The sequence below is a fragment of the Musa acuminata genome, chromosome BXJ1-3 (assembly GCF_036884655.1).
Source record: "Musa acuminata AAA Group cultivar baxijiao chromosome BXJ1-3, Cavendish_Baxijiao_AAA, whole genome shotgun sequence".
Classification (NCBI taxonomy): Eukaryota; Viridiplantae; Streptophyta; class Magnoliopsida; order Zingiberales; family Musaceae; genus Musa; species Musa acuminata.
Window position 1 is genome coordinate 4,382,696 of NC_088329.1, and position 21,566 is coordinate 4,404,261.

The 21,566-nt window shown below is 38.2% G+C and overlaps 3 protein-coding genes across 12 annotated transcripts; 1 reads left to right on the plus strand and 2 right to left on the minus strand.

Moving 5' to 3' along the window:
• The first annotated feature begins 1,457 nt into the window (after positions 1 to 1,457).
• Positions 1,458 to 5,573, plus strand: LOC135617918 (MADS-box transcription factor 22-like). The gene is made up of 9 exons (XM_065118687.1): positions 1,458 to 1,614; positions 1,858 to 2,095; positions 3,326 to 3,404; positions 4,239 to 4,300; positions 4,377 to 4,476; positions 4,570 to 4,611; positions 4,899 to 4,940; positions 5,020 to 5,174; positions 5,306 to 5,573. Exons 2-9 carry the CDS (start codon positions 1,914 to 1,916, stop codon positions 5,319 to 5,321), a joined length of 678 nt encoding a protein of 225 aa, XP_064974759.1. The 5' UTR covers positions 1,458 to 1,614; positions 1,858 to 1,913; the 3' UTR covers positions 5,322 to 5,573.
• Positions 5,574 to 6,118: 545 nt separating this feature from the next.
• Positions 6,119 to 13,544, minus strand: LOC135617924 (uncharacterized). The gene is made up of 8 exons (XM_065118694.1): positions 13,289 to 13,544; positions 12,144 to 12,449; positions 10,211 to 10,494; positions 8,807 to 8,935; positions 7,488 to 7,610; positions 7,292 to 7,399; positions 6,997 to 7,175; positions 6,119 to 6,532 (listed from the first exon to the last, which is right to left on the minus strand). The coding sequence occupies exons 1-8, from the start codon at positions 13,434 to 13,436 to the stop codon at positions 6,409 to 6,411; spliced, it is 1,401 nt and encodes a 466-aa protein (XP_064974766.1). The 5' UTR covers positions 13,437 to 13,544; the 3' UTR covers positions 6,119 to 6,408.
• Positions 13,545 to 14,232: 688 nt separating this feature from the next.
• On the minus strand, positions 14,233 to 20,042 carry LOC135617926 (uncharacterized). 10 transcript variants are annotated; one of them, XM_065118724.1, is made up of 12 exons: positions 19,810 to 20,032; positions 19,555 to 19,701; positions 18,488 to 18,601; positions 18,243 to 18,359; positions 17,650 to 18,087; positions 17,169 to 17,560; positions 16,979 to 17,078; positions 16,583 to 16,642; positions 16,388 to 16,471; positions 16,200 to 16,316; positions 15,662 to 15,945; positions 14,233 to 14,764 (listed from the first exon to the last, which is right to left on the minus strand). In XM_065118724.1, exons 2-12 carry the CDS (start codon positions 19,633 to 19,635, stop codon positions 14,719 to 14,721), a joined length of 1,833 nt encoding a protein of 610 aa, XP_064974796.1. In that variant the 5' UTR covers positions 19,636 to 19,701; positions 19,810 to 20,032; the 3' UTR covers positions 14,233 to 14,718. The 10 variants fall into 10 exon arrangements, with proteins under 10 accessions (XP_064974796.1, XP_064974811.1, XP_064974786.1 ...); XM_065118739.1 differs by lacking the exon at positions 14,233 to 14,764 and adding an exon at positions 14,878 to 14,902; XM_065118714.1 differs by lacking the exon at positions 14,233 to 14,764 and adding an exon at positions 14,909 to 15,193 and having other exon boundaries at positions 19,576 to 19,701; positions 19,810 to 20,035.
• Positions 20,043 to 21,566: the final 1,524 nt, after the last annotated feature.

Genomic DNA, 21,566 nt, shown 5'->3' on the forward strand with positions numbered 1-21,566 from the left:
TTGGTGAACAAATGTGTTGTTGCTGGTGAGTCAGCATGGCCTGATTCACGGGTCGATGTTGGGAGTCTTTTATCGGTCGAGCTGGATGTCGAGGTTGATCGGACCCTCGCGACGAGGTCTTGATCAGTGTCTCTCGGTCCGAGCACTGGTTGATGGCTTGCCTTGGGGACATCGGTCGACGTCTTCCAAGGTTTGAATATTTGCGGGTCATAGGTGGTTGCTTTCCTGCAAAAATGATCTTTATCGGGTGATTCCCGACTTTGGCCCCTCCGACAAGCAAGTCAATTGTGGGTTGAATTATTTTTTTTGCCTTCCCTTGGCCGGATACCGACCAGGGGCTTTTATACTATTGTACGAGGGTCAATTACACGTGGGTTCGGCATGGTCCATGATTTTCAAGAGTTGAGACAACACTTCTGACCGACCACCGTCTCGGGACGCATAGAGCGATGTCAGACTACGCCACCTCGGGTTCCCGGGACGAGACACGTCGAACAACATCTCAGTACGGATTCTGACTTGGCGTGTTTGGGTGTTCCCCTTGCTAATTCTCGGGCTGACGTGGTGGTATGCGGGTCATACAACGCTTTGGTACGGACTTTGACTTGGCATATGACATCGGCTGTGATGTATCTTGGATCCAAAATATGCCTTATCACGCGACATTATTAATGATCAATTTTCTACATATTACCGCTCATTTCCGATCCACGTTAACGCTAATAACCTCTGTAAGGTTTCCTCCCACACATCTCTTCAAATTTGCATTATGATCGACGAGGTTGACTTGAGCGTTGACGATGTCAGCTTCCTAATATGTTGATTATACTCGACGGTCGATCGATGTGTCAACTCTCTTTCATTCATTTCGGTCTATTTGTCATAACATCAAATAAATATATAATGATCGTTCTTTCTTCGTCACCTCCCAATATTTCTGTCTCATAAAAAAATATTTATTTCGAAATAATTCTATACAAAAACGTCTATCGACTCTCTCATAAAATATTGATTGTCTTATTTCTTATACTTATGTTTACTAATATCAAACCGTAGTTTGACCTAACTTTGACTCGTAAAACGAATATTAGATCAACATAATACCCACGTCAGCACGTAAGAGTCGGCCGTGGATGGTTCGAGTTCGTAGGTCGGGCCGTACGCGCCATAGCCGCCATGGGCCCCGCACGTGGGACGATCGGGAAGGCAAACTCCCCCGTCTTTGATGTCTGGCCATCTCGCATTACGCGGTGGATAACCCCACAGACAAGCAATCCTCCCACCCCAACACTTCTTTGCGGGACCTGTGTGAGTATCCCCAAGACCATCTCCCCTCTCACAATGCCCCAGCTCGGAACGTGTTTCTTCACTAGTGATCTCTGACACCTTCCTGTAGCTAACACCGGTGGGCGAATGAGATTGCTGGGGACAGCAGTACCCATAGAGAGAGAGAGAGAGAGAGAGAGAGAGAGAGAGAGAGAGAGAGAGAGAGAGTACTGTTTTACCATAAAAAGGGGTCGCGTTCTGCAACATCCAACAACTATGAACCATCAATCTCTCGTCTCTCCTTCAGGACAGGTCGGTGAAGAGCGTCGGCTGGCCTGGATCACATAGGTGAGTTTGCTGCTCTTCACCATTTGCTTGATTCCATGCGTTCGTCTTAACCCTACTGCACTTGACATCGCTATTCACTCTCTTTCTTCCGCCCTATGAACATCCAGGCTTCTGATAGGTAATGCTTAATTTGGAAACTTGGCGCTCTTTCTCCTTCTTTGCTTCTGTTGTTACTGTTACCCGTGGTTCTGGTTTCATTTTTGTGCTGAGATCTGGAACATTGGATCTTGGTTGTGCCTATAGGCGGCGGGGTGGGTGGGAGGAAGAGGAAGAGGAAGAGGAAGAGGAAGGAAGGAGAGATGGTGAGGGAGAAGATTCAGATAAAGAAGATAGACAACACGGCGGCGAGGCAGGTGACCTTTTCCAAGAGGCGGAGGGGTTTGTTCAAGAAGGCTGCGGAGCTGTCGGTTCTCTGTGATGCCGACGTCGCCCTCATCGTCTTCTCCTCCACCGGGAAACTCTTCGAGTTCTGCAACTCCAGGTAATCAATCCCGATCCTTCCCAGACAACATACATTTCTTTGGAAACAAGATTCTTGCCGTATCAACACACATTATTGCTTGTCTTCAACCATTTAATCTATGCTCTTGCTGCATTCTTAGCTGCCTATCTCCTCGTATAGAGTTTCTTCGTCTGAACGAAGATGTATAGGTTCTTAATACCCCCTAATTCGCAGTGTGCGTCGAAATCTCCTGTGGGTTTTTGCTGGATCTTTTTAGGAGGAGCACTTTTGTGGTCGGAGTGGGAACTCTTGATGGATTTTCTTTGTCTCATGTTGGAGTCTTTCAAGTAGGGTATTTGGTTTCAGAGAGTTTCCATGGATGGGGAACAGAGTTTTACTGTTGCACCAGCAAGATCATATTTGTTTTAGCCATAAGAAAGCTAAGATGACCCAAAGAAAGAAAGAAAGAAAGAATTCTGAGCTAAACGAGAACTGTTGGTGATTTGGATTAATGAACTTTGATCTGGATATCTCATCCTAGTTTCAATCTCCTTCTATCTTATCCTCTAATCCAACTCGGGTTTTGGCACACTATTAAAGGATAGGCTCATATAAGATCATATCATTATTATATCAAGTTATTAAGATAAAAATCCCTGTTTTATCACTTATACTCTCCGACTATTTGGCCACAAGGTTTCCGAGGAGGATCGACAAAGGTAAAATGCATCACTCCCATTATCGGCTTAAATGACTTTGACTACATTGCAACCTTCTGTATGCCTGATAAAGAAGATACAATGAATTGGAGGATTTTTAGAACTATGTTGTAGCCAGCAAATTCTACATAGAATTGATGATGTTAACAAAAGTGACTCACCTTTTTATCATCCTTGAATTATAGTTGTCATGACTAATTACTGGTATCTCATTCATAAACAAATTTACATGTAGCTCTAATTGTATGATTTTATGATCACATCACATTTGTGCATTGATAACACAGTAAGTTGTGAGCTCTAATACAACTTCACATATTTTTAAGAGAATATTCTCTGATTTTACTTATGATGGTCGCACTATCATATTTTCATTACATCTAATAAAATGTTTCAATACCATTAACAAGAAAAATCGAAGTTTTCATGAACTGCCAGTAGCCACAGACTAAGATGACATGAACAAGTAGAGCAAGATTTGTAGTCAGTACTGTTATGAAATTTTTGTACTTTTTGATGCAACATGTGATGTTTCTTCTTTGTTCTGAAGCATGAAGAAGATCATTGAAAAGCATAGTACTCATTCCAAGAACCTAGAGAAACATGATCAGCCCTTCCTCGACTTGAATGTAAGCATTAGCAAGATTCATTTTCATTACAGCTTGACTTCATCTTAATACAACCGACTGTCATTTGCCGATTTTAGATGCTTGTTAGCTTACTTCTCATTTCTTTACTTTCTGTGGGATGGATCATTAAAATATGACTGTGTGTGGATTATTATATGAGACTCTACAGAAAGAATACCATGTTCTCGAATGTCCTTTTTGATTATACATCATGAAACAGAAAGCAACCATCCACTAAGTATTCAAGGCCTTCAAAGTTGGGAAGTAGTGTTAGTTGGAAGCAAAATTCCAAGTGGTATGAGTTACAAAAGATATTCTTTTGCTAAAGGAAGCATAAGATGTGCAAAAGTGATGTGATCTTTTGCAAATAGTTTTTTGAAGCTTGCTTATTCTATAATTGTCAGACCCAATGGACTTCTCCATCCTTGATTTTGGAAGAAGAATAGTATGCACTATCAAACTATCAATGCTTATTCATTTGGCAAAATTTTTGAATAAACTGTTTCTAGATCATGAAAAGTTGAGCTTTCATCTTAATAAAGACACTGCAGCAAATAGCAGGAAAGATGGTCTAGTATTATTAATCTTAAAAGATCTGTTCTGCTGCATTGTCCTCAATTTCCTTATCCTAAGCTGACTAAAATGGCAATTCTATTTCTATGTTGTAGTAGATTAATTAGCATCTTGATTTTAGTCCAATGGTGTAAGTGACTCACTGGAATTGGATAGTTGCTGCCTTAAGACTTCACAAGTGACTAGTATTATTTCTTACATAATTTACTTCCGATACGTTCAATTAACATCGGTATGTCTCTTCTTTCCCTTCTTCTTCAGTTAGACAACAGCAATTATGCAAGTCTAAAGAAACAAGTTGCAGAAGCAAGCCTGCAACTGAGGTCTGCCATATATTTGATCTGTGACATACAGAATGCTCAATCATGTACAACCCTAAGGTTGGTAAAATCCATACAGGCAGATGAGAGGGGAGGCACTCGAAAAGCTCACAGTAGAGGAGCTACAGCAGCTGGAGAAAACCCTTGAAGCAGGATTAGGTCGCGTGATGGACAGAAAGGTAGACCTTGTGGGAACGATCGATTCAATTTGTTTTCCACGAAAGAGTTTCTGCAGTTAAGAACCAACCATGCTTATTGTTGATGATTCTCAGGGTGCACAGTTCACGCAACAGATTAATTCTCTTCAACAAAAGGTAAAAGAGATGCTTCACTGCATGCTACTATGTAAGAGGTGTGGAAATGAGTAACAATAGACTCTAGCAGTGTTATAAAACTTGATTGCTGCAAATGAATGTTAGATCACCCTTTTGTAAGTCATACTTGATGACAGATTTCATTGGGATGACAAGCTGGCAAATGATTTGGATGAAATCCCAGTGCAGTCATGACCATCTCATAAAATGATTGATAGGAATTGGCCTTCAAAAGCAAGAAGTAAAACATTTCCTTTGGTCATTTATTTCTTTACCTTGGTGTGCAGGCAGCAAAACTGGCTGAAGAAAATGTGCGGCTAAGACGACGTGTAAGGCCTGTTTACCAGTCATCAAGTTCTCTTTCCTCTCTGCAGCACATTGATTCAGTGAAGGTTAATGGAAATGCAGGTGTTGGAGATGCCCAACATGGGGAAACAGGTGATGGCTGATAAAGACAACGTTGTCAATGAAGATGGACAATCCTCTGAATCTGTCACTAATGCCTCGCACTCAGGAGGGCCGCAGGAATGTGATGATAGCTCTGTCACCTCTCTCAAACTAGGGTATGTTGATGAAGTTAACAAAGAATAATCCAGTTCATCTGTGTGTCTGACATTAGTGTCATATATATAATTGTGGATGCATGAGCTAAATTAGTGAATTGAAGTTTACAGTGTTACTTGTTCTGGCACAGGCTACCTTACTGCTAACTGAAACCATGAACAGCTAGTGCTGGAAGAGGTCTTGTTTGCTGTGTAACTGAGGAGCATCTCTGCAGCCATCAGATCTGGAATATCTGAGTTGTAGAATAATGTTAGGGGGACTACTGCTCCATCAGTAGGAGCATTGCAGTAATGTCATTTGATTCAGATGCTTTGTGGATTGTTTACTGTTCAACATTGTCCTCTCTGCTTGTTAATGGATTTATGATATATATATATATATATATATATGTTGTTGCATGGCCAATCTTTTAAAGTATGAAGGATTGATTACAATTGAGTCTATGGATGAAGACTGAGGGAATAATGCACACTGTGCCATTGAAATGGGTGTATAAATAAACTACCGACTATTGGCAGCACTTCTATTTTGCATTATAGGATAATGATTAAATAATATTAAACACTATAACTATCAAAATGTATGACATAAACTAATATTAAGTAGTTAATAATTTCAATAACCAAACAAATTTAACCTAAATTCTTTTTTGTCATTTTTGAAAGTCTCATTTCCAAACAACTGACTAAATCTTAGCTTACCACTTTTTATTTGATTGAGCTCATTTGCGTCCAAAAGAATAACTAATTATCAATTCTTTGGAATAAAAACAACAAAATGTAGCCTTATAAATGAAACTAACTCTCAATCATCAATTGGACTTTGCCTTAGGTATTGATTCCCCTCTTCAACTTCAACAAGTATATTTGATTGCTTTATAGTAATTTTTGACGATGACTCAATATGCTTTTGACACACTAATCTCATTATTTGGATCATACAATTCATCTAACAACATACTGTATTTTGCAATCATATGACAACGTAGCAGACAAATCCTCAAGAGTACATCTTCTCAACCAGACAACTTAATGTTTCAAATTGATTGATAGACGTGAGTATACCTCTAGTACATGGTACAAAAAGTCCTACCATGATAGCAAGGCCTTCAGATAAAAACCTGGCATGCCAGGAAACCAATGTTCATGTATGCATACCATAAGGCACACTGGCTTAGTTTAGAGGGCAAAACTTCAAGAACAATGGTGAGCAAGGGGCGCAAAAGGATTTACGCTATTTGTTGTAATCGTCCAAACCAAGATCCCTCAGTGCAGCAGTTGCAGCATCTTTGCAGCTCTCATGGCTTTCCTTTGCTCTCCTTATGAGCTTCTCGATGCCATTACTGAGAAGAATGGTCCTGTAGAAGCCAATAAATACATAGAAATAAGGCTCTTTATAGCATCAGTAACTTCAGAAGTAGTATGCATCTGTAAGCTGAACAAAAAATTTGGGTCGAAATCCACTTTTTTTTTTGCCCAACAGGCATCTCCAATGAATTAATAAGTAATAATGACTGGAACTGATCAAAATTTCTATTTATTACTACTAAGCGAACAGTGAAAATCTAAACAAACAGATGGCAGATAATCAATAAAAATAACATATGTTCAGTTTGAAAAGCCCTCAAATATCAGCTTTCACTATGTGAAAACAATTAACATACATTTCAATGTAGATATTATTCTCCTCGATCAAGAACCCCAGAAATTATGGACACATTGGCATTCATTATAGGTCACGTTACATTTATGAATGGATGATTTTTTATTTTCATAATTGTAAGTGTGATAATGATTTCACTTTCCAAATAACAAACAGTACCTGTTCTCGGGATTCCTAACTACAAGATTGCGAATCATCAAGCAAGCTTGTCTTTGCATCTGAATCGAAGTGGGGAACTTCTGCATTGCTTGTAGAACAAGGTCTGCAACTCCTGCTTGAACTGCAACAGCAGCATTTTCTGGGGACCTCAGAGAAAGAACAGTTATGATAGACATGACCTGCAGAATAACAAATTTGACCTGAGGCTAATGCTCATATAGAGATCTTACATATCTTAAGAGCAATTTTCCGGATGCACTTTAAATTTTTAATAATTAGCATTATAGTTCAGCACCTCCTGTAAAACTGATGGATCTTCAGAAAATCTAGACGATAGTTTCATCAGTCGATCCAGACCACCCTTCTCAACAATCGCACTTTTATTTGCATCACTACCCGCTAGCTTCAGATAAAGTATTTCTGTGAGTTATAATCTCAACCATAGTGCAATTTTCTTGAGGCGTGCAATTGAAAGCGAAAAAACAACAGACCTTGGACAACAAAGAACAGCAAGCTCTAGCTATAAGTTTGTTATTTTGCCGACTGCTCTCATCCAGACACCGCAGAGTTGCATCAATGCCACCACTTTCTGATATAGACTTGCATATTTCATCCTGTGACATGAGCAAAGAAGAAAATAGAAAAGGGAATAGGACATCTTCATTAATGGATTCATTGTCACATGGATTTATGAAGCTGAACCAAAACTGTTCAGATAAGGATTATATGTCAGATTTATGTGCATATTTAAGAGGAAGACTTCAAGAAAGCAATCAATCATTATAATAAATCAAGAACATGTTGCCTTGATGTATCAAGTTAAACTACAATACAAGAGGCCTAAAAGATATAAAGTATGATATAAATGCTGCCTTGATATATGATGATTCATGAGTAGTCATACAATACAGAACATCACGAGGACAGAGTATTAAGTTCTTTCTGGCAAAACTTCTGTACTATTTTTAAATATACACCTACACCTATAAAGTTATGAACACATTTAACAAGGTAAGCAAGAAAGGGTCAATCAATTTTAGCAAAAATACTATCAAGCAATTTGTGCGAATGGGTTTTGCAAAAACACAATCAAAGAAAAACAAAGATTGATCATCTGGAGAGGAAGGATTATCAATTATCTGATAAAATAACAAACTCCCAACAAACACTATTAAATTCCTCAGAAAAAAACAGCAGCGATAGTGGACTGATAATTTCAATCATGACATCTCCATTAGTCATGCCAAAAAAGAAGGCAACCAATACTTATTTGTAAGAAGCGAGGAGCAACAAATGGAAAGAACGAGTTTATATTAGGATTGTTGACTTAGACATATTATACGCACTGCATCTAATATTAAATATCAAATAAAAATACAATGAAGAGAACACAAACATGAAAGTTTGTATATGAAATAGCACAAGCAATCATATTTGACATATTTCAATCAATCAGTTCATGTTTGAACCTGCTTAGCTCTACATGGAGCCTATGCAAGCCAATCGTGCCAGCAATTTGATGTATTAAAGCTAGTCATACCTAGGCATCTTCCAAGATTGAAAAGTAAAAGAAACAAAATTTGGATAGCACCTGACACTTGCTTGGCTGTCTAAGAGCTGAATTACACTGTTCTACCTGTCATCCTATGGATATATCCATCTTAAAATTTGACTACAAAAATGGATCATGTGAAAGATATACTTCTGAGAGAGAATGATATGCTTGTAAAAGGCAAGAAAATGCTTATAGATCGCTCAGATGCAAAAATACAAACTTTTGAAAATTGCTTTACTGAATGCATAAACTTACATTTACAGCAACAGCCTTTAAAGCAGTACATGCTGCAGCTAAGTTTGATAAACTTAGTCCTTCACCAAGTGCTTGAACGAGAGCATCCGAAATACCAACTTTTGCAAACTTACGAGCATATCCAAAGACCTAGGTCAAGTTCCTCAGCATAAGAATTCCTCTAAAAAATTATGCCTCTGATGTTCTAATGATGTATATCAAGTTGCAGAACTACTAGATATTGAAGAATACTTATCACGATGTCATTGCTGAAACATTGAAAATGTTTAACTTAAATAAATATACCAAACACAATATTTCAAATCCATATTACATTTGTTTATCAATAATTCTTGTGGGCCTTGAGCAAGAAAATTGTCTCAAGAGCATGCCAACCATATGTGATTTATTTAACTTACAAGGTCATCACCAGATAAGTTTCTTATTCTAATCATTGAAATAACTGTATCTACCTGTTTAGAATTTCCATAAAATTTGAACTTTTTTTCTGAGAACCTCAAGAAACTCTTTATATGAAGATTTAAATTAAATGATCCCAGAAAAGAACTTGATATATATAAGAAATTCTCAAAAATTTATGCATATTACAGTTGGCCATAGCTAAGGTATTTGCGATGAAAAATAAATTTCGTAATAATATTGAAAGGCGATGAATACTTCATATCAGTTATGAGTTAGTAGTACATATTACGGGTATGTGACTTTAGGGTTAAATGTGTTCAAGGTATGTGAGATTTAGAAATCAACTTCCATTTGGTATGAAATAAATTAGGAACCCAGGATCATGGTATCCTAATATACTATTTTATAGGAAGCACCTACTAGTGATTTCACATTCCAGGGCAAAAATCATCCATGTACAGTACTTCAGATAGGTCAGATAATGTTTTTATGCTTAAACTACTTCTGTACTGCTCCAGTAAGATATATGCATGATGAAATGGTTCAGGTAACTTTATCCTGCACTTCAGACCACTCTCCTAAAGCTACATGTCAAAATAAAGTCCAACACAAACTTCTTCAGGTCCATAGCTTTGTCTTTCATGACTTTGGCTGTTTAAGCCTGTTTTTGTCACTTTCGAGGACATAGACAGAATCTCTTAAATTCAAGGTTTTCACTCTATTTAGGCTGGTATTGGCATTTTGTGTATATACTTCAACAACATAATTTTTAAAATGCTTCTGATGAATCATGTGCTGAGTACAAGAATAGGTTAACCATATATATAAAACGGATACACAAAAAACTTCTTCCTTACAGCAAAATATATCATCTTTACATCAGAGAAAGCTTAACATTGTAGCAAAACCTGAAGAAGATGATACATGCAGTTGCACTGAAAAGGTCATCATTTAAATAGAACATTAAACATGATGCTATATCCATAGAGCATTTTTACTTACTTGAGAAGCCAACACACGGTTGTCATCTGGTGTTAAAAGAACACGTATAGCATCATATAAGCTGTAGAGGCTGCTTCTGGGCAACTCTTTAAGTATTTGCATAATGAGCTCATCTATTTTCAAATCCATAAATGATTCCTTGAGAATTTCATCATTGGTTGAGGCTGTCACAACAACAGCAAAGGCACTGTCCAATATGTCCGGACTTTTACTGCTTCCATTCAGTATACCAACAACAACTTTTGGACCTCCATTTTGCCTAAAAGTTTCTCTACTTTGGACATCTGTAAGAATGACAAGCAACAACTTTCAAAGTTTCACATAGGATCTAACTTAATGGATTGCACACATAGGTTTATTATTCCAAACATTAAGCATGCATGTTAATACAGATGGAATATGGTCAAATCCACACACACAAGAAGTGTTTTCCTTATGCTTTTCAAGGATTACCATGTCACAGCATCATTAAGTCCGAGGATGAAATAAAAAAGATAAAAGATTAACTTCAAACATTTGACATATTTAAAAAATAACGTTATAGTTTTTTGTGTTTATGAATCGAGAGAAAAACCAGAAATATCTTTTGCATACCATGATAACCTGAAAAGGCACTGATCATGATATATACTTACAAATTCCATGGAATTTCATTTGCTCCATGAATTAGAAGAGACTTAAGAAGAATAAACCTATTGCACTTGCATGTCAACTGTCAAGGTATGATTAAGTTCGAATTATTCATGACTGATTTTTAACATAAAAGAATGTTTATTCACTCCAACAGATGTTACAATCAATAATTTAGTAAATGAACTAATTATAACTATTCAATGCTAATGTGAAAGCAATTTATTTTCTTTTGTCTTTAGAATAATTTTATTTCTTCAGTTGCACTTTGTAAATATAATATATTGTCACATGGCAACATCCATAACTAATTGAAAAATCTCTCAATGAAGGGAAACAAGTTTCAATCAGAGGTCTTAGTGAAAAGGAAGATCATCTCTCGAATAAAAATGAAAGTGAAGATTCCTTAGAATTGATAGATGGGATAATTGATTTCTTAATTTATAAAATCAGAATTTCTTTATCTGTATACTCCTTTACCTTCTTGCACTTGGGGGTCTATAAGTAAAGGGAAAGAGTTATAATCTTAAATAGAAATAATTGAATATAATTTTTGTTTCTCATATTGTGTGAGTTGTCTAAAGCCTCATTTTGAGTGTACACTGGAATCAAAGCGAGTACAATATTTATCTCTGACACTGTGATGTTATCATGCAAGCATGTTACATCTGGTATGAGGTCAGAACCCCCGTGTGTAATGCATAGGAAATAGTGTGAGTCCAAGTATTTTCTGTTCTCTCTTTACTCTTACACTGTTATCAATCCTAGAAAAGAAAATAACAAAAAAAATTCCCACCTATGCTCTTGTGCTACATCAGATTTAATATCAAAGAATATCCTACATCACACACCTAAGCAATGTGTCACAATTATTATTTATGACCACAGAAATGACATCAAATCTGAAAAAGAAATATGTATAATAAAATTAAGCATGTAAAATTACATAGCATACAATGCATGCTTGATCTACACTTCTTTATTGCTTCTTGTTGATGAAAAATCACAAATAAAATCATTTACACATTCCCCAAAAAGACTTCATGTCCATATAAGCAGTAAGAGTGGATCAAATTTGGGCTATACAAAGACATCCTAGCTCAAGCGGTCAATTTGTGAGTTAAGATAAACTCACAAGTTTGCCCTGATATAACCAATAGCCAATGCAATTATTTTGTAAGTAAACATAAGATGGTTCGGGCATAAAAGAAACATCAATAATGATAACACTGAAACTGATTCAGGAAATTAGTCAATCAATAAAACATGAACACCAGCCAGAACTCAAATACCAGAGGCATACCGACAAGAATGGAACTCAATGCTTTCAGAGCTGATACAAGAAGTCCCTCAATCTTAACATTAAGGGAAGAACATATTCTTGTAAGAAGCTCCACTCCTCCATTCCTTGTTGCAATCGTTGCATTATCTGATCCATCAACAGAGCATAGACCATATAACTTGTCAAGCAGCTCAGCCATTTCTTGATCATTTGTTATGTTTGATTTAGAAGATCCCAAAGAGGATGTTACATCTTTTAGCTTATCTAGTGTCTGGATGACTGGATTATCCTTTGTGCTGCTTACGCCCGGGATGCACTTAACAATTCCTAAAAAATGGTATTAAAATATACATAATATCAATATTAAATGAAATGATAATCAGCATTTGTAATCAACATCAGAAATAGATGCAGAAAACGAAGGAACTAAATATTACCGAACTAAATATTAGCATAAATTAAAATATATGTGGAAACAAAATTGTCTAATATGTTGCAACTATGAGACATGCCATGAGTACTCCAAATTCTTTAATAGGCACTCAAGTTTGAACTTTTAGTTGCCCTGCTTAGTTTTTCTTCTTGAAGTAAACTTTGAAGACTTCAATGCAAAATTGTTGGAGGTTAAGAATAGGACAACGGTCTCTGTAACTTATTCCAACTCTGGAAATGCCTCAATCAGATTCAAAAGTTCAAATCAGTAATACGAAATCCAGATTTAGTAATCAAAGTCGTTAACTTTGGCTTTTAAATTATCGGCGAACATCAGTTAACTTTGGCTTTTAAATCACCTCGGATGTAACACTTCTTTGTTCATGCCATTTGAAGTCATTTACGTTGAAGTCTAAGGAGCATTGCGTCTCCGCAACTGCTGGCAGTCCTTTTACTGATTCATATCGATCACATCACGGAAAAGAAAAAGGAAAAAATAAATTCTTGAATAAAAATGGTTATCACCAAACCGACGGAACCCTATATTATTTTTTCCTTCTTCTACATTGCCATCAGATCCACCAAATTAACTAAAAAAGAACTCATTTGACAGGGCGACAAACGACGTCATCCGACTCATCGAGGTTTAATCGATCCAGATCCAGATCCAGATCCAGATCAAATGGGAGCCGATTAGATGCGTTCTTGAAGGACGAGGAAGGAGGAGAACTAACCAGACAGGTCGACGCCCTGAAGAGTGAGGGTCTGGAGGGCATCCTCAAGGGCTTCCTCGGGGTCCATACCGAGGTCCTCCATGTTCTCCGCCACCAGCGCTTCGAAGGCTTCTTGGGAGATCGTGCGCCCGCCGGCGGAAGGACCCATCGCGACTGGCCGCAAGCTGTTCTTTCCCTCCCAGTGATCTCTCTCTCTCTCTCTCTCTCACACACACACACACACTGCGTCCGTGTGTGTCGAACCGTCGATGACTATAGCGAGAAAGTACATACTGGACCTTTAGTTCCCTGAAACTTTCCAGGGCTGATGTAATCAAAACACAGAAGCTGGACCGACAGGGGTGGGCTCACATATCAAGGTCAAGTCACCCTTGCAAATCGTCAGGGGTGTTTCGGTCTCTTGCCTCCGAGAATCCCCACGTATTCGATACGGACTCGACAAATCAGCCGAGCCATCAACCAGCCAAAAGCGGCTTCCCATTGGTCAGCACGCCTGGGCTACGCTGATAACATATCGGCCAAGTGGACCCCTTGCAATACGTGTGAATACAATTAAGTCTCTGTACGTCACGATGTTACATGTGATACAAAATATTCATGTCATTACAAGCTGGTTTATTACAAGAGTGAGCTGGATGAAAGCTTGCTTGATGCTGATTGATGAAGAGGACCTTCTACTTCTTCTTCTTCATCATCATCCACTGCTTCTTCGAAATTGGTTGCTCATATCTTTCCTGAACAGCAGTAGGAGCGGAGCCACACGGCTATCAAAAAGGGTTACGATTGCCTTTATCACGCTTTCAAAATCATCTCTGGGTCCGATTGGATTTGAAACCGTCGAACTGTTGACCCAATTCTAAATCCAAATGGCTACAGATCCAACTGAGGTGAAGACCAACGAAGATGAGCAATCCAAACTTAATGCTACTTAGATCAAGGTCAAATGCCAGAAGATCTTAGACATTGTTCCATGTCCCGTGCGTGTTCTTATGGACAAGGAAACACAGAGAACAGGCATACATTTGAGTAAGATGGTAAGATGCAACTGTAAACGAGCAAACAAATTTGTTCATGATTCATCATTGTTGATGAACAGAGCCACTTCGTCAAGGTGAGAGAAAACAGATGTAGCTTCGTACACCTTTCCCTTTCCCATTCCGGTTGCTGTGTCATTGTTGAGATGGGAGTCGGCCAACAACAAAGAGAGCTGGCTGTGTCCCATGCCCGTGTGAAGCCTTTCCTCTTGTCAAAGGCAGCCTTCCTCTATGTCTGCTGCCTCCTTCCTTTTGAAGTCCTTGTCAAAGCATGCATTCATGTCTTGGACTCTCCAGCGGTTGCTTCCCCTCTCAGAGCATTACACAGAATGTATCCAACCAGTAGTTTGACAAGCAAGAAAAGAAAGAAGAGGCCCAATAACAACACATGATCAATCAAAGTTCTGAATTGTTATCCGAGACAAATTGAATATTTTGGTCCCTGCTGACACCAAAACAATGCCATTAACAATGAACAAGAACAAAGAAAGCCAGATTGTGTTGTTCTTGCGGCATTAATGTTGTCAGTGTTTATCCTCACCATTTCATCATCCTCAAACCTTTCTTTGGTCAACATGTACTACAACAAAAAAAGGGGAGATAACAACCAGATGGACATCATTATGATCCAAAAACTATATTATGAATCAACATCACATGCTTGTCATCGCTTTTAATTTTCTTGTTCATTTTTTCCAAAGATGGGGTCGAGAAGTAAATAGCAAGTGTTAATGAACAGACCCAGTTATTCTCAGCTGGAAATCTAGAAGACAATATGAATCTTCCTCTGTGTATAATGTAAATGTTGCCAATGATGCGAGATCTGGATAGGTTCAATGGCCACAGTTTATACGCTCGCAATTCCTCGCGACTGTTCGACAGAAAAGTTAAATGATTTTTGCTAAAAATTGATATTTAACTTTCTACCCAATGATTTTTACATATGTTTCCTCGGAAAGATGAAGAACCACCACTAATTGCATAAAGAACACACATCATCCATCATAATGCAATTAGTAACACCAATTTAAATCCACACTTTTTTCCAGAACGAGAAATAGTAGCTTAACTTGAAATTTTGATTCTGCTGATTTCTTATAAACATAAACCTCATCAATGATTATTTCTGTGGTGTCTTTACAGCAGATGCATGGCCAACATGAGCATGCATAGTATCACCCAAAACAGCAACCCATTAGGGAAACACAAGAAAACAAAAGCGTATTTGACAAATTTTGATGTTCTTATCATAATCGTATAAATAAACCATTAACCCTTGGATTTCATGGACTGCATTTTAGTGCACCAAAAAAGAATCGTTTATGGAACAAAAAGGTACCTGAATCTGAACTCATAAGGAAGAACTTGAATTGGCTGTGGAATTGGACTTCTTCTGGCCACCTCTAGGCATTTAATTCCTTCGGTCCTCAACTCATCTGGCAGTTGCAAGCAGATCCAATCCATTAATGACTCCACATCTTTTGCGAAATCACGAAGGTACCAATCAAGCAACTTAGGAATTGCCAGTTTGTTTGGTGTGCATATACCGACAGCTGCTTGCAAATAATCCCTCTTGGCTCTTTCTAACTCTTTATCAACTTGGGCTGCAGTGTATACTCTCACCTGAAAATTGTCAGTGAAGTAATCAAACCAGTTCTAAAACTCTTTCAGACAACAGTCAGGATCAGAAACATGTGATTTGGTATGGAGATCTCTTCTCAGCTTTCTAACTTTATGCATGTTAATATGCTGGTAGGAATACAGTATGATCTACATGCATATCTTCTTTAATGAAACATGCAAACTTCAATCTGATATCATAATGCCAGGAAGCTAAGACGGAAACCATAAAGCAAATATTTGTTTCACAAACTTACAGCAGGGGATGACCAGCTCCCACATGAAAGTGCAAATGTAACCAAGGGTTCCGGCCATTCCAATCCAAATAAGCCTCGCACCGTGACATGATCGCTTTTAGATCCCTTAGGGCAGACCTACAAGTATTTGAAAAGGATCAGCCAGTAAACAGAATATCAATTGTCAGAGAATTTGAACAACAACCTACATGTTTCAAACTGTAGGGAAGCCTCAATATGAAATGTTCAATTGTCATTGCATTGAGCAAGTGACCACCCACATTAATCACAGCCTAGAAAGAAAGAAGGGAACATTAGAATTTACATTACAGAAAGGCATTCATAAACCAACTGTTCAACTATTGCTCCAGAAAACTCAAAAAAAGAAAGAGCTAACATTGTACCTTTAGCATCAGCGCGATAATAATCTCAGGACTTGCTGGAATGCCTTTCTTGAGAAATGCCTGGAATTAAAACCAAAAGAGATTTGAAAAAGGTGACTCAAAGATGGTTATTTTCGGGTGTTTGTAAAGATTAAAGCCTTTCTCAATTGTATAAATTGTCTACTACATATGGGAGCTGAATGGCATTTTATTTGTCGTCAGAGGCCACAAGAATGCCGCTAATCTTGGATTTCTTATCTTCTTTTTAAACACATAATGCTCAAAATATAGTGAAAGATTCAAGTCCACTACTAAACCAGGTAATGTCAGCAGGTTAAATAAAAAGAAGGGTTTCAACTTTCAAATGATAATTTAAATTGTTTTACTGGTCAATCATTCTATCAGTTAACAGCTTACATTCATCATGCATGAATTGTAAATGTTAATCCAGAATGCAATCTTCTGCTGATGTGTGAGATTTGATAAATCTGCTGATGCAAGTTCTCTGAGCAAACATCTGCACTTCAAGGACAAGAAGCAATTATAATTTTAGTCACCAGGCTTGAATAAAGGGAATGATGAATCCAATTCTGAACAGAAATCTCACTTCAGTCTACATGTAAAAAATGAACAACTCGACAGGAGGTTTGGAAATTTTGAGCTTGCTTCAACTGCTCGCAAATGCTTATATGGCCCGATATCCCTTTTTCCAAATTCTGCACAGATACCATATGGGTCTAGAGAATCTGTTTCTTCCAAACTTGCACTACAATATGATACAGGAGATGTCTCCAGAAGCTCTTTTGTGTTCCCTGGAGAGCTCATCCGTGAGAATATGTTCATCAGGCACTTCAAGATGTCCTCGGATAGTTTGTTTGGGCCACTTGACTCACATAATGTTGCTTCCTTCGGAGCACTGGACTGGTTTAATATTGCTTCATCTGACAACCTCCGTGAGTTCTTTTCAGTTCTTTCATGATCCAAAGCATCACACTTTGGCTGAATTAAACAAGAACATGGATGACCATACACATAAGATAAACAGGTACATAAGTAGATGAAAGCTATGGTTGGACAAAAGAAGGTACCTGTGCATCCACCTGCCTGTTTCCCAAAGTAGCTGCTGCTATTTTTATATCTCTCTTAACTGGAGTCTGTTTACAGTTCTTACCAATATTAGTTCTTAATTGATTCTCTTTTCCTTGCTGATTTTCAGTAATGGATATGGATGAATTCATCTTGTTTGGTGCAAATTTTCCATAAACAAACTTATTAGAGGAAGGCATATTTTGGTCCATGTTTAAAGACCACTGTGTCGAGGTTGACGCTTTCATGAATTGTGGTTGCTCCAAGGTTTTGGAGTTTCGAGTAAGGGGGTGGACGTCATATCCTAATTTCTTGGATTTCTTGCAGGATGAGCTGTAGATAGCTTCCTGATAGAGGCCTTGCCGAAAGTTCACCACCTGTTCTTCAAGGCGAACCACCTCTTCTTCTAAAACAGCTACTTCAGCCAAAAGTTCTAGTGTCTTGGGAGAGAAGGAAAGAATTTGAAGTCAAAATCATGTCTTTTTTCATCTGTAAATGCAAAACTGGTGTTCTAAAATGCCTTGAAACAGAAGCTTATAGATTGTTGGAATATTAGAGGAGAGATTGAAGAAAGTTAAAGTTAAAGGATAATTACATGTGAAGGCAAATATGGTGGAAGGCGAGGAAGAGCACCCCGAGGTCTCGTGAAAGCCCTCTCCAAGGCGCTGTGGACACTCTCTTCCTTCCTTAGCTTCTTCCTAAGCTTATCAACCTGAAAACAAGAAGAGAAGAACCAACTTAATATAACCAAATAAAACATAATGACCAGAGAGACTACAAGCAGAAATGCAAAATGATCGAATCACATGGAACTGTTCGATTAATATTCAGAGGAGATACATCTCGCTGCAGAGCAATCTTCCTCTCTCTCCTGGATTGGCATCTGTTGGGTCCATTTGCTATGATCATCGATCCATTCCCCTGCATCTCAACCTTCCTCTCCTTGCAGATTCCCTTCACGCAGCAATAACTCATCAGAACAAGACAACAAATTACTCTTATTTGCGAACAACTCAATGCAAAAGAAGTATTTTCCTGCAAGATTCTTTAGATAACGAAACAAGCATACGACTTCTTTAATTTTACCAAGGAAATCAGTGAGCCCATTTCTCGATAACACTCTCTCCTTGAGAAAGAAACAATAGCTTTGAAAGAAACGGGGAAATACTCAAAAGCCAACCTCGAAATAACAATCCATCTCAACTCCGTATGCATCAACATGTATAAAAGATTCACGCAGCAATAACTCATCAGAACAAGACAACAAATTACTCTTATTTGCTAACAACTCAATGATAAAGAAACAGTTTTTCCTACGAGATTCTTTAGATAACGAAACAAGCATACGACTTCTTTAATTTTACCAAGGAAATCAGTGAACCCATTTCTCGATAACACTCTCTCCTTGAGAAAGAAACAAAAGCTTTAAAAGAAACGGGGAAATACTCAAAAGCCAACCTCGAAATAACAATCCATCTCAACTCCGTATGCATCAACATGTATAAAAGATTCACGCAGCAATAACTCATCAGAACAAGACAACAAATTACTCTTATTTGCGAACAACTCAATGATAAAGAAATAGTTTTTCCTACGAGGTTCTTTAGATAACGAAACAAGCATACGACTTCTTTAATTTTACCAAGGAAATCAGTGAACCCATTTCTCGTTAACACTCTCTCCTTGAGAAAGAAGCAATAGCTTTAAAAGAAACGGGGAAATACTAAAAAGCCAACCTCGAAATAACAATCCATCTCAACTCCGTATGCATCAACATATATAAAAGATTCAAGTTTGTTTCAGAAAACACATTCACTGGCATAGAGAAAGCCACACAGGGCTCTGGTTCGAGATAAAGGAGCCAACTTTGCGAGGCATGGAACAACAAGATCCAATGAAACAGAGACCCGTCTCGGGTTTAAGTCTACTTTATCGCGCTTCAGGGAAGCTTTCATGGCCGGCAACGACGCCCGCGCCTTGGAATTCATCGTCCCCAATTGCTCTTCTTCTTCTTCTTCCCTCCTCTCTTCTTCTTGTACGGAAAACAAAGCTCTCTGAAAAAAGAGATGATGATGAAAAGCCTGCAAACCTCAGCAGCCGAACGCCACCCGAAACACACGGGGGGAAATCTAGAAGGAAAGAGTGTGAAACAACATTCAGACCTGTGGATTGATCTCATTCGCGTACGGGGGCGGGAAAGTTGAATGAACGCTGGCGAGGAGAGGAAAGCAAGAACTCGGGCCAAGGAGGCAACTTTGGATACCACTAATGGAAGGGGAGCCGAGAAGAAGCGGAGCCACAAGAGGCAAAAGGGAACCGCTCTCGCTTTCGCCAACTCACTAAAGTTGAGGGCGCTGCCGTCTTTCTCTTATCGGGTAGATCCTTTCGCTCACCGCGATGCGGGGGACCTCGAGGATTACACGGTGACCGGGGTTTAGATGCTTGAGGAGTTACTCGCGGGCGGTGCACGGCAGCACGTTACTAACACGAAATGACGAAATTGCCCTCCTATTGTCTTCTCCATTGGTACATAACTAATCATATTGTTAATATGGCACAGCTTTCTGTTTCATGTTTTTGTTTTTCTCGTGAAGAAACGTGAAATGTTTCCACTCTGTTTCTATTCCCAGAGGATAAAAGAAGTTTCCTGTAGTGATTCAGTCAAACTAATTTAACAATGATGATTTCTATTTGTATAAAATAGGAAAAAAAACACAATTTATGTTAGTGATATGTAGATTTAGCTTCCACTGAGAGATCATTTCATAAAACTGTCATATCTTCTGATTCATCTACAAATCTGATTAAACTATGGAATGAGGAATTGAGTTCAGTAGTATCATCAGAAAGAATTTTCTTTCTTTTCTTTTCTCCTTTTTTTTTTGAGGATGTATATGTTGGAAGACATACATCATGTCTCTACATTTACAAAGTTTCTATTGCTAGAGGACTAGTTGGTTGATTGCAGACTTTTCAGTGCAATTTCATGATTCTATTGGCACAAGCATAGCTGGTGTTCATATGCAAAAGTTCCTGATGCTTGCTATCAGTCCCAAACTTTTCTTGAGACAAATAATAGAGAATAGGAAGATGAGAGACTTTTTACTGTCAAAAAGTAACTCAGTATCTGAGCTACTATCAAGGATTATCCAGTAGTTTCTGAATCTTATGAGTTATCCTTGAAATATTAATGCAGCTGCTCCTTTGATACCCTTAATCTAGAAAGAGGGGGGGGGGGGCATTTTTAAGAACTTCTATTTACAGTGTGTTTTCTCAACAAGGATGCAGAGACTTTGACAGATGTGGGAGGACACACTGTCAAGTTCACTTTTCACATCAGCTATAGAAGTGCAAACACACCCGCCATAACTTTGCAAAAAGGTAAGGAACCTGCCATGTTGGTCACTCATAGCTTGCAAGACAAGTTTGGGAGCTTCAGCTCAGTGTCATCCACTTGGTGCCAAAAGAGATTTAGTGTCTCTTGGGACAGATATAACTACTGCCTTGTTTGGTTGCTGAACAAGATGCCATTGGATAGACAGAGCAGCAAAAGTGAAAGACCTTGTCAGGTTATCTCTGCTTACTTCAAAAAAAGTTACATGTCTACAGACCAAGTAATGCATGTTTTGCTGCAATCCAAAACAAAGCATTTCAGCTTATGGATCCAAAAATCTGACCAAACTTTCAACTACTTACTGCACTTTCAATGACTACTAGTAGCGAAGCTTCTGTTCACCTGACACTGCTTTTATTTGGAGCCATTACAAAAGTTGTACATTCATACCATTTACCCTGCTTTATTAATCATCTAAATTGTATCTGCTGTCATTCTGCAATTAGAAAGATACATTGTTAATTATATACCCATGCTTGAAGAAATTGAATACTTATACATTGGTCTAAGACCACATCTCAAGAT

What these genes read in the sequence shown, in the direction of transcription:
- LOC135617918 (XM_065118687.1), top strand. Translation starts at nt 1,914, where the DNA reads ATGGTGAGGGAGAAGATTCAGATAAAGAAGATAGACAACACGGCGGCG. An exon ending in TTAATTCTCTTCAACAAAAG is followed by an intron (nt 4,612 to 4,898) that starts GTAAAAGAGATG and finishes CTTGGTGTGCAG; the next exon opens with GCAGCAAAACTGGCTGAAGA. An exon ending in ATGTGCGGCTAAGACGACGT is followed by an intron (nt 4,941 to 5,019) that starts GTAAGGCCTGTT and finishes ATGGAAATGCAG; the next exon opens with GTGTTGGAGATGCCCAACAT.
- LOC135617924 (XM_065118694.1), bottom strand. Translation starts at nt 13,436, where the DNA reads ATGGGTCCTTCCGCCGGCGGGCGCACGATCTCCCAAGAAGCCTTCGAA. An exon ending in TAAAGGCTGTTGCTGTAAAT is followed by an intron (nt 7,611 to 8,806) that starts GTAAGTTTATGC and finishes CTCATGTCACAG; the next exon opens with GATGAAATATGCAAGTCTAT. An exon ending in GCTGTTCTTTGTTGTCCAAG is followed by an intron (nt 7,400 to 7,487) that starts GTCTGTTGTTTT and finishes CTTTATCTGAAG; the next exon opens with CTAGCGGGTAGTGATGCAAA.
- LOC135617926 (XM_065118706.1), bottom strand. Translation starts at nt 19,635, where the DNA reads ATGAATTCCAAGGCGCGGGCGTCGTTGCCGGCCATGAAAGCTTCCCTG. An exon ending in CACCATATTTGCCTTCACAT is followed by an intron (nt 18,088 to 18,242) that starts GTAATTATCCTT and finishes TTCTCTCCCAAG; the next exon opens with ACACTAGAACTTTTGGCTGA. An exon ending in ACAATTCATGCATGATGAAT is followed by an intron (nt 16,643 to 16,978) that starts GTAAGCTGTTAA and finishes TTTTAATTCCAG; the next exon opens with GCATTTCTCAAGAAAGGCAT.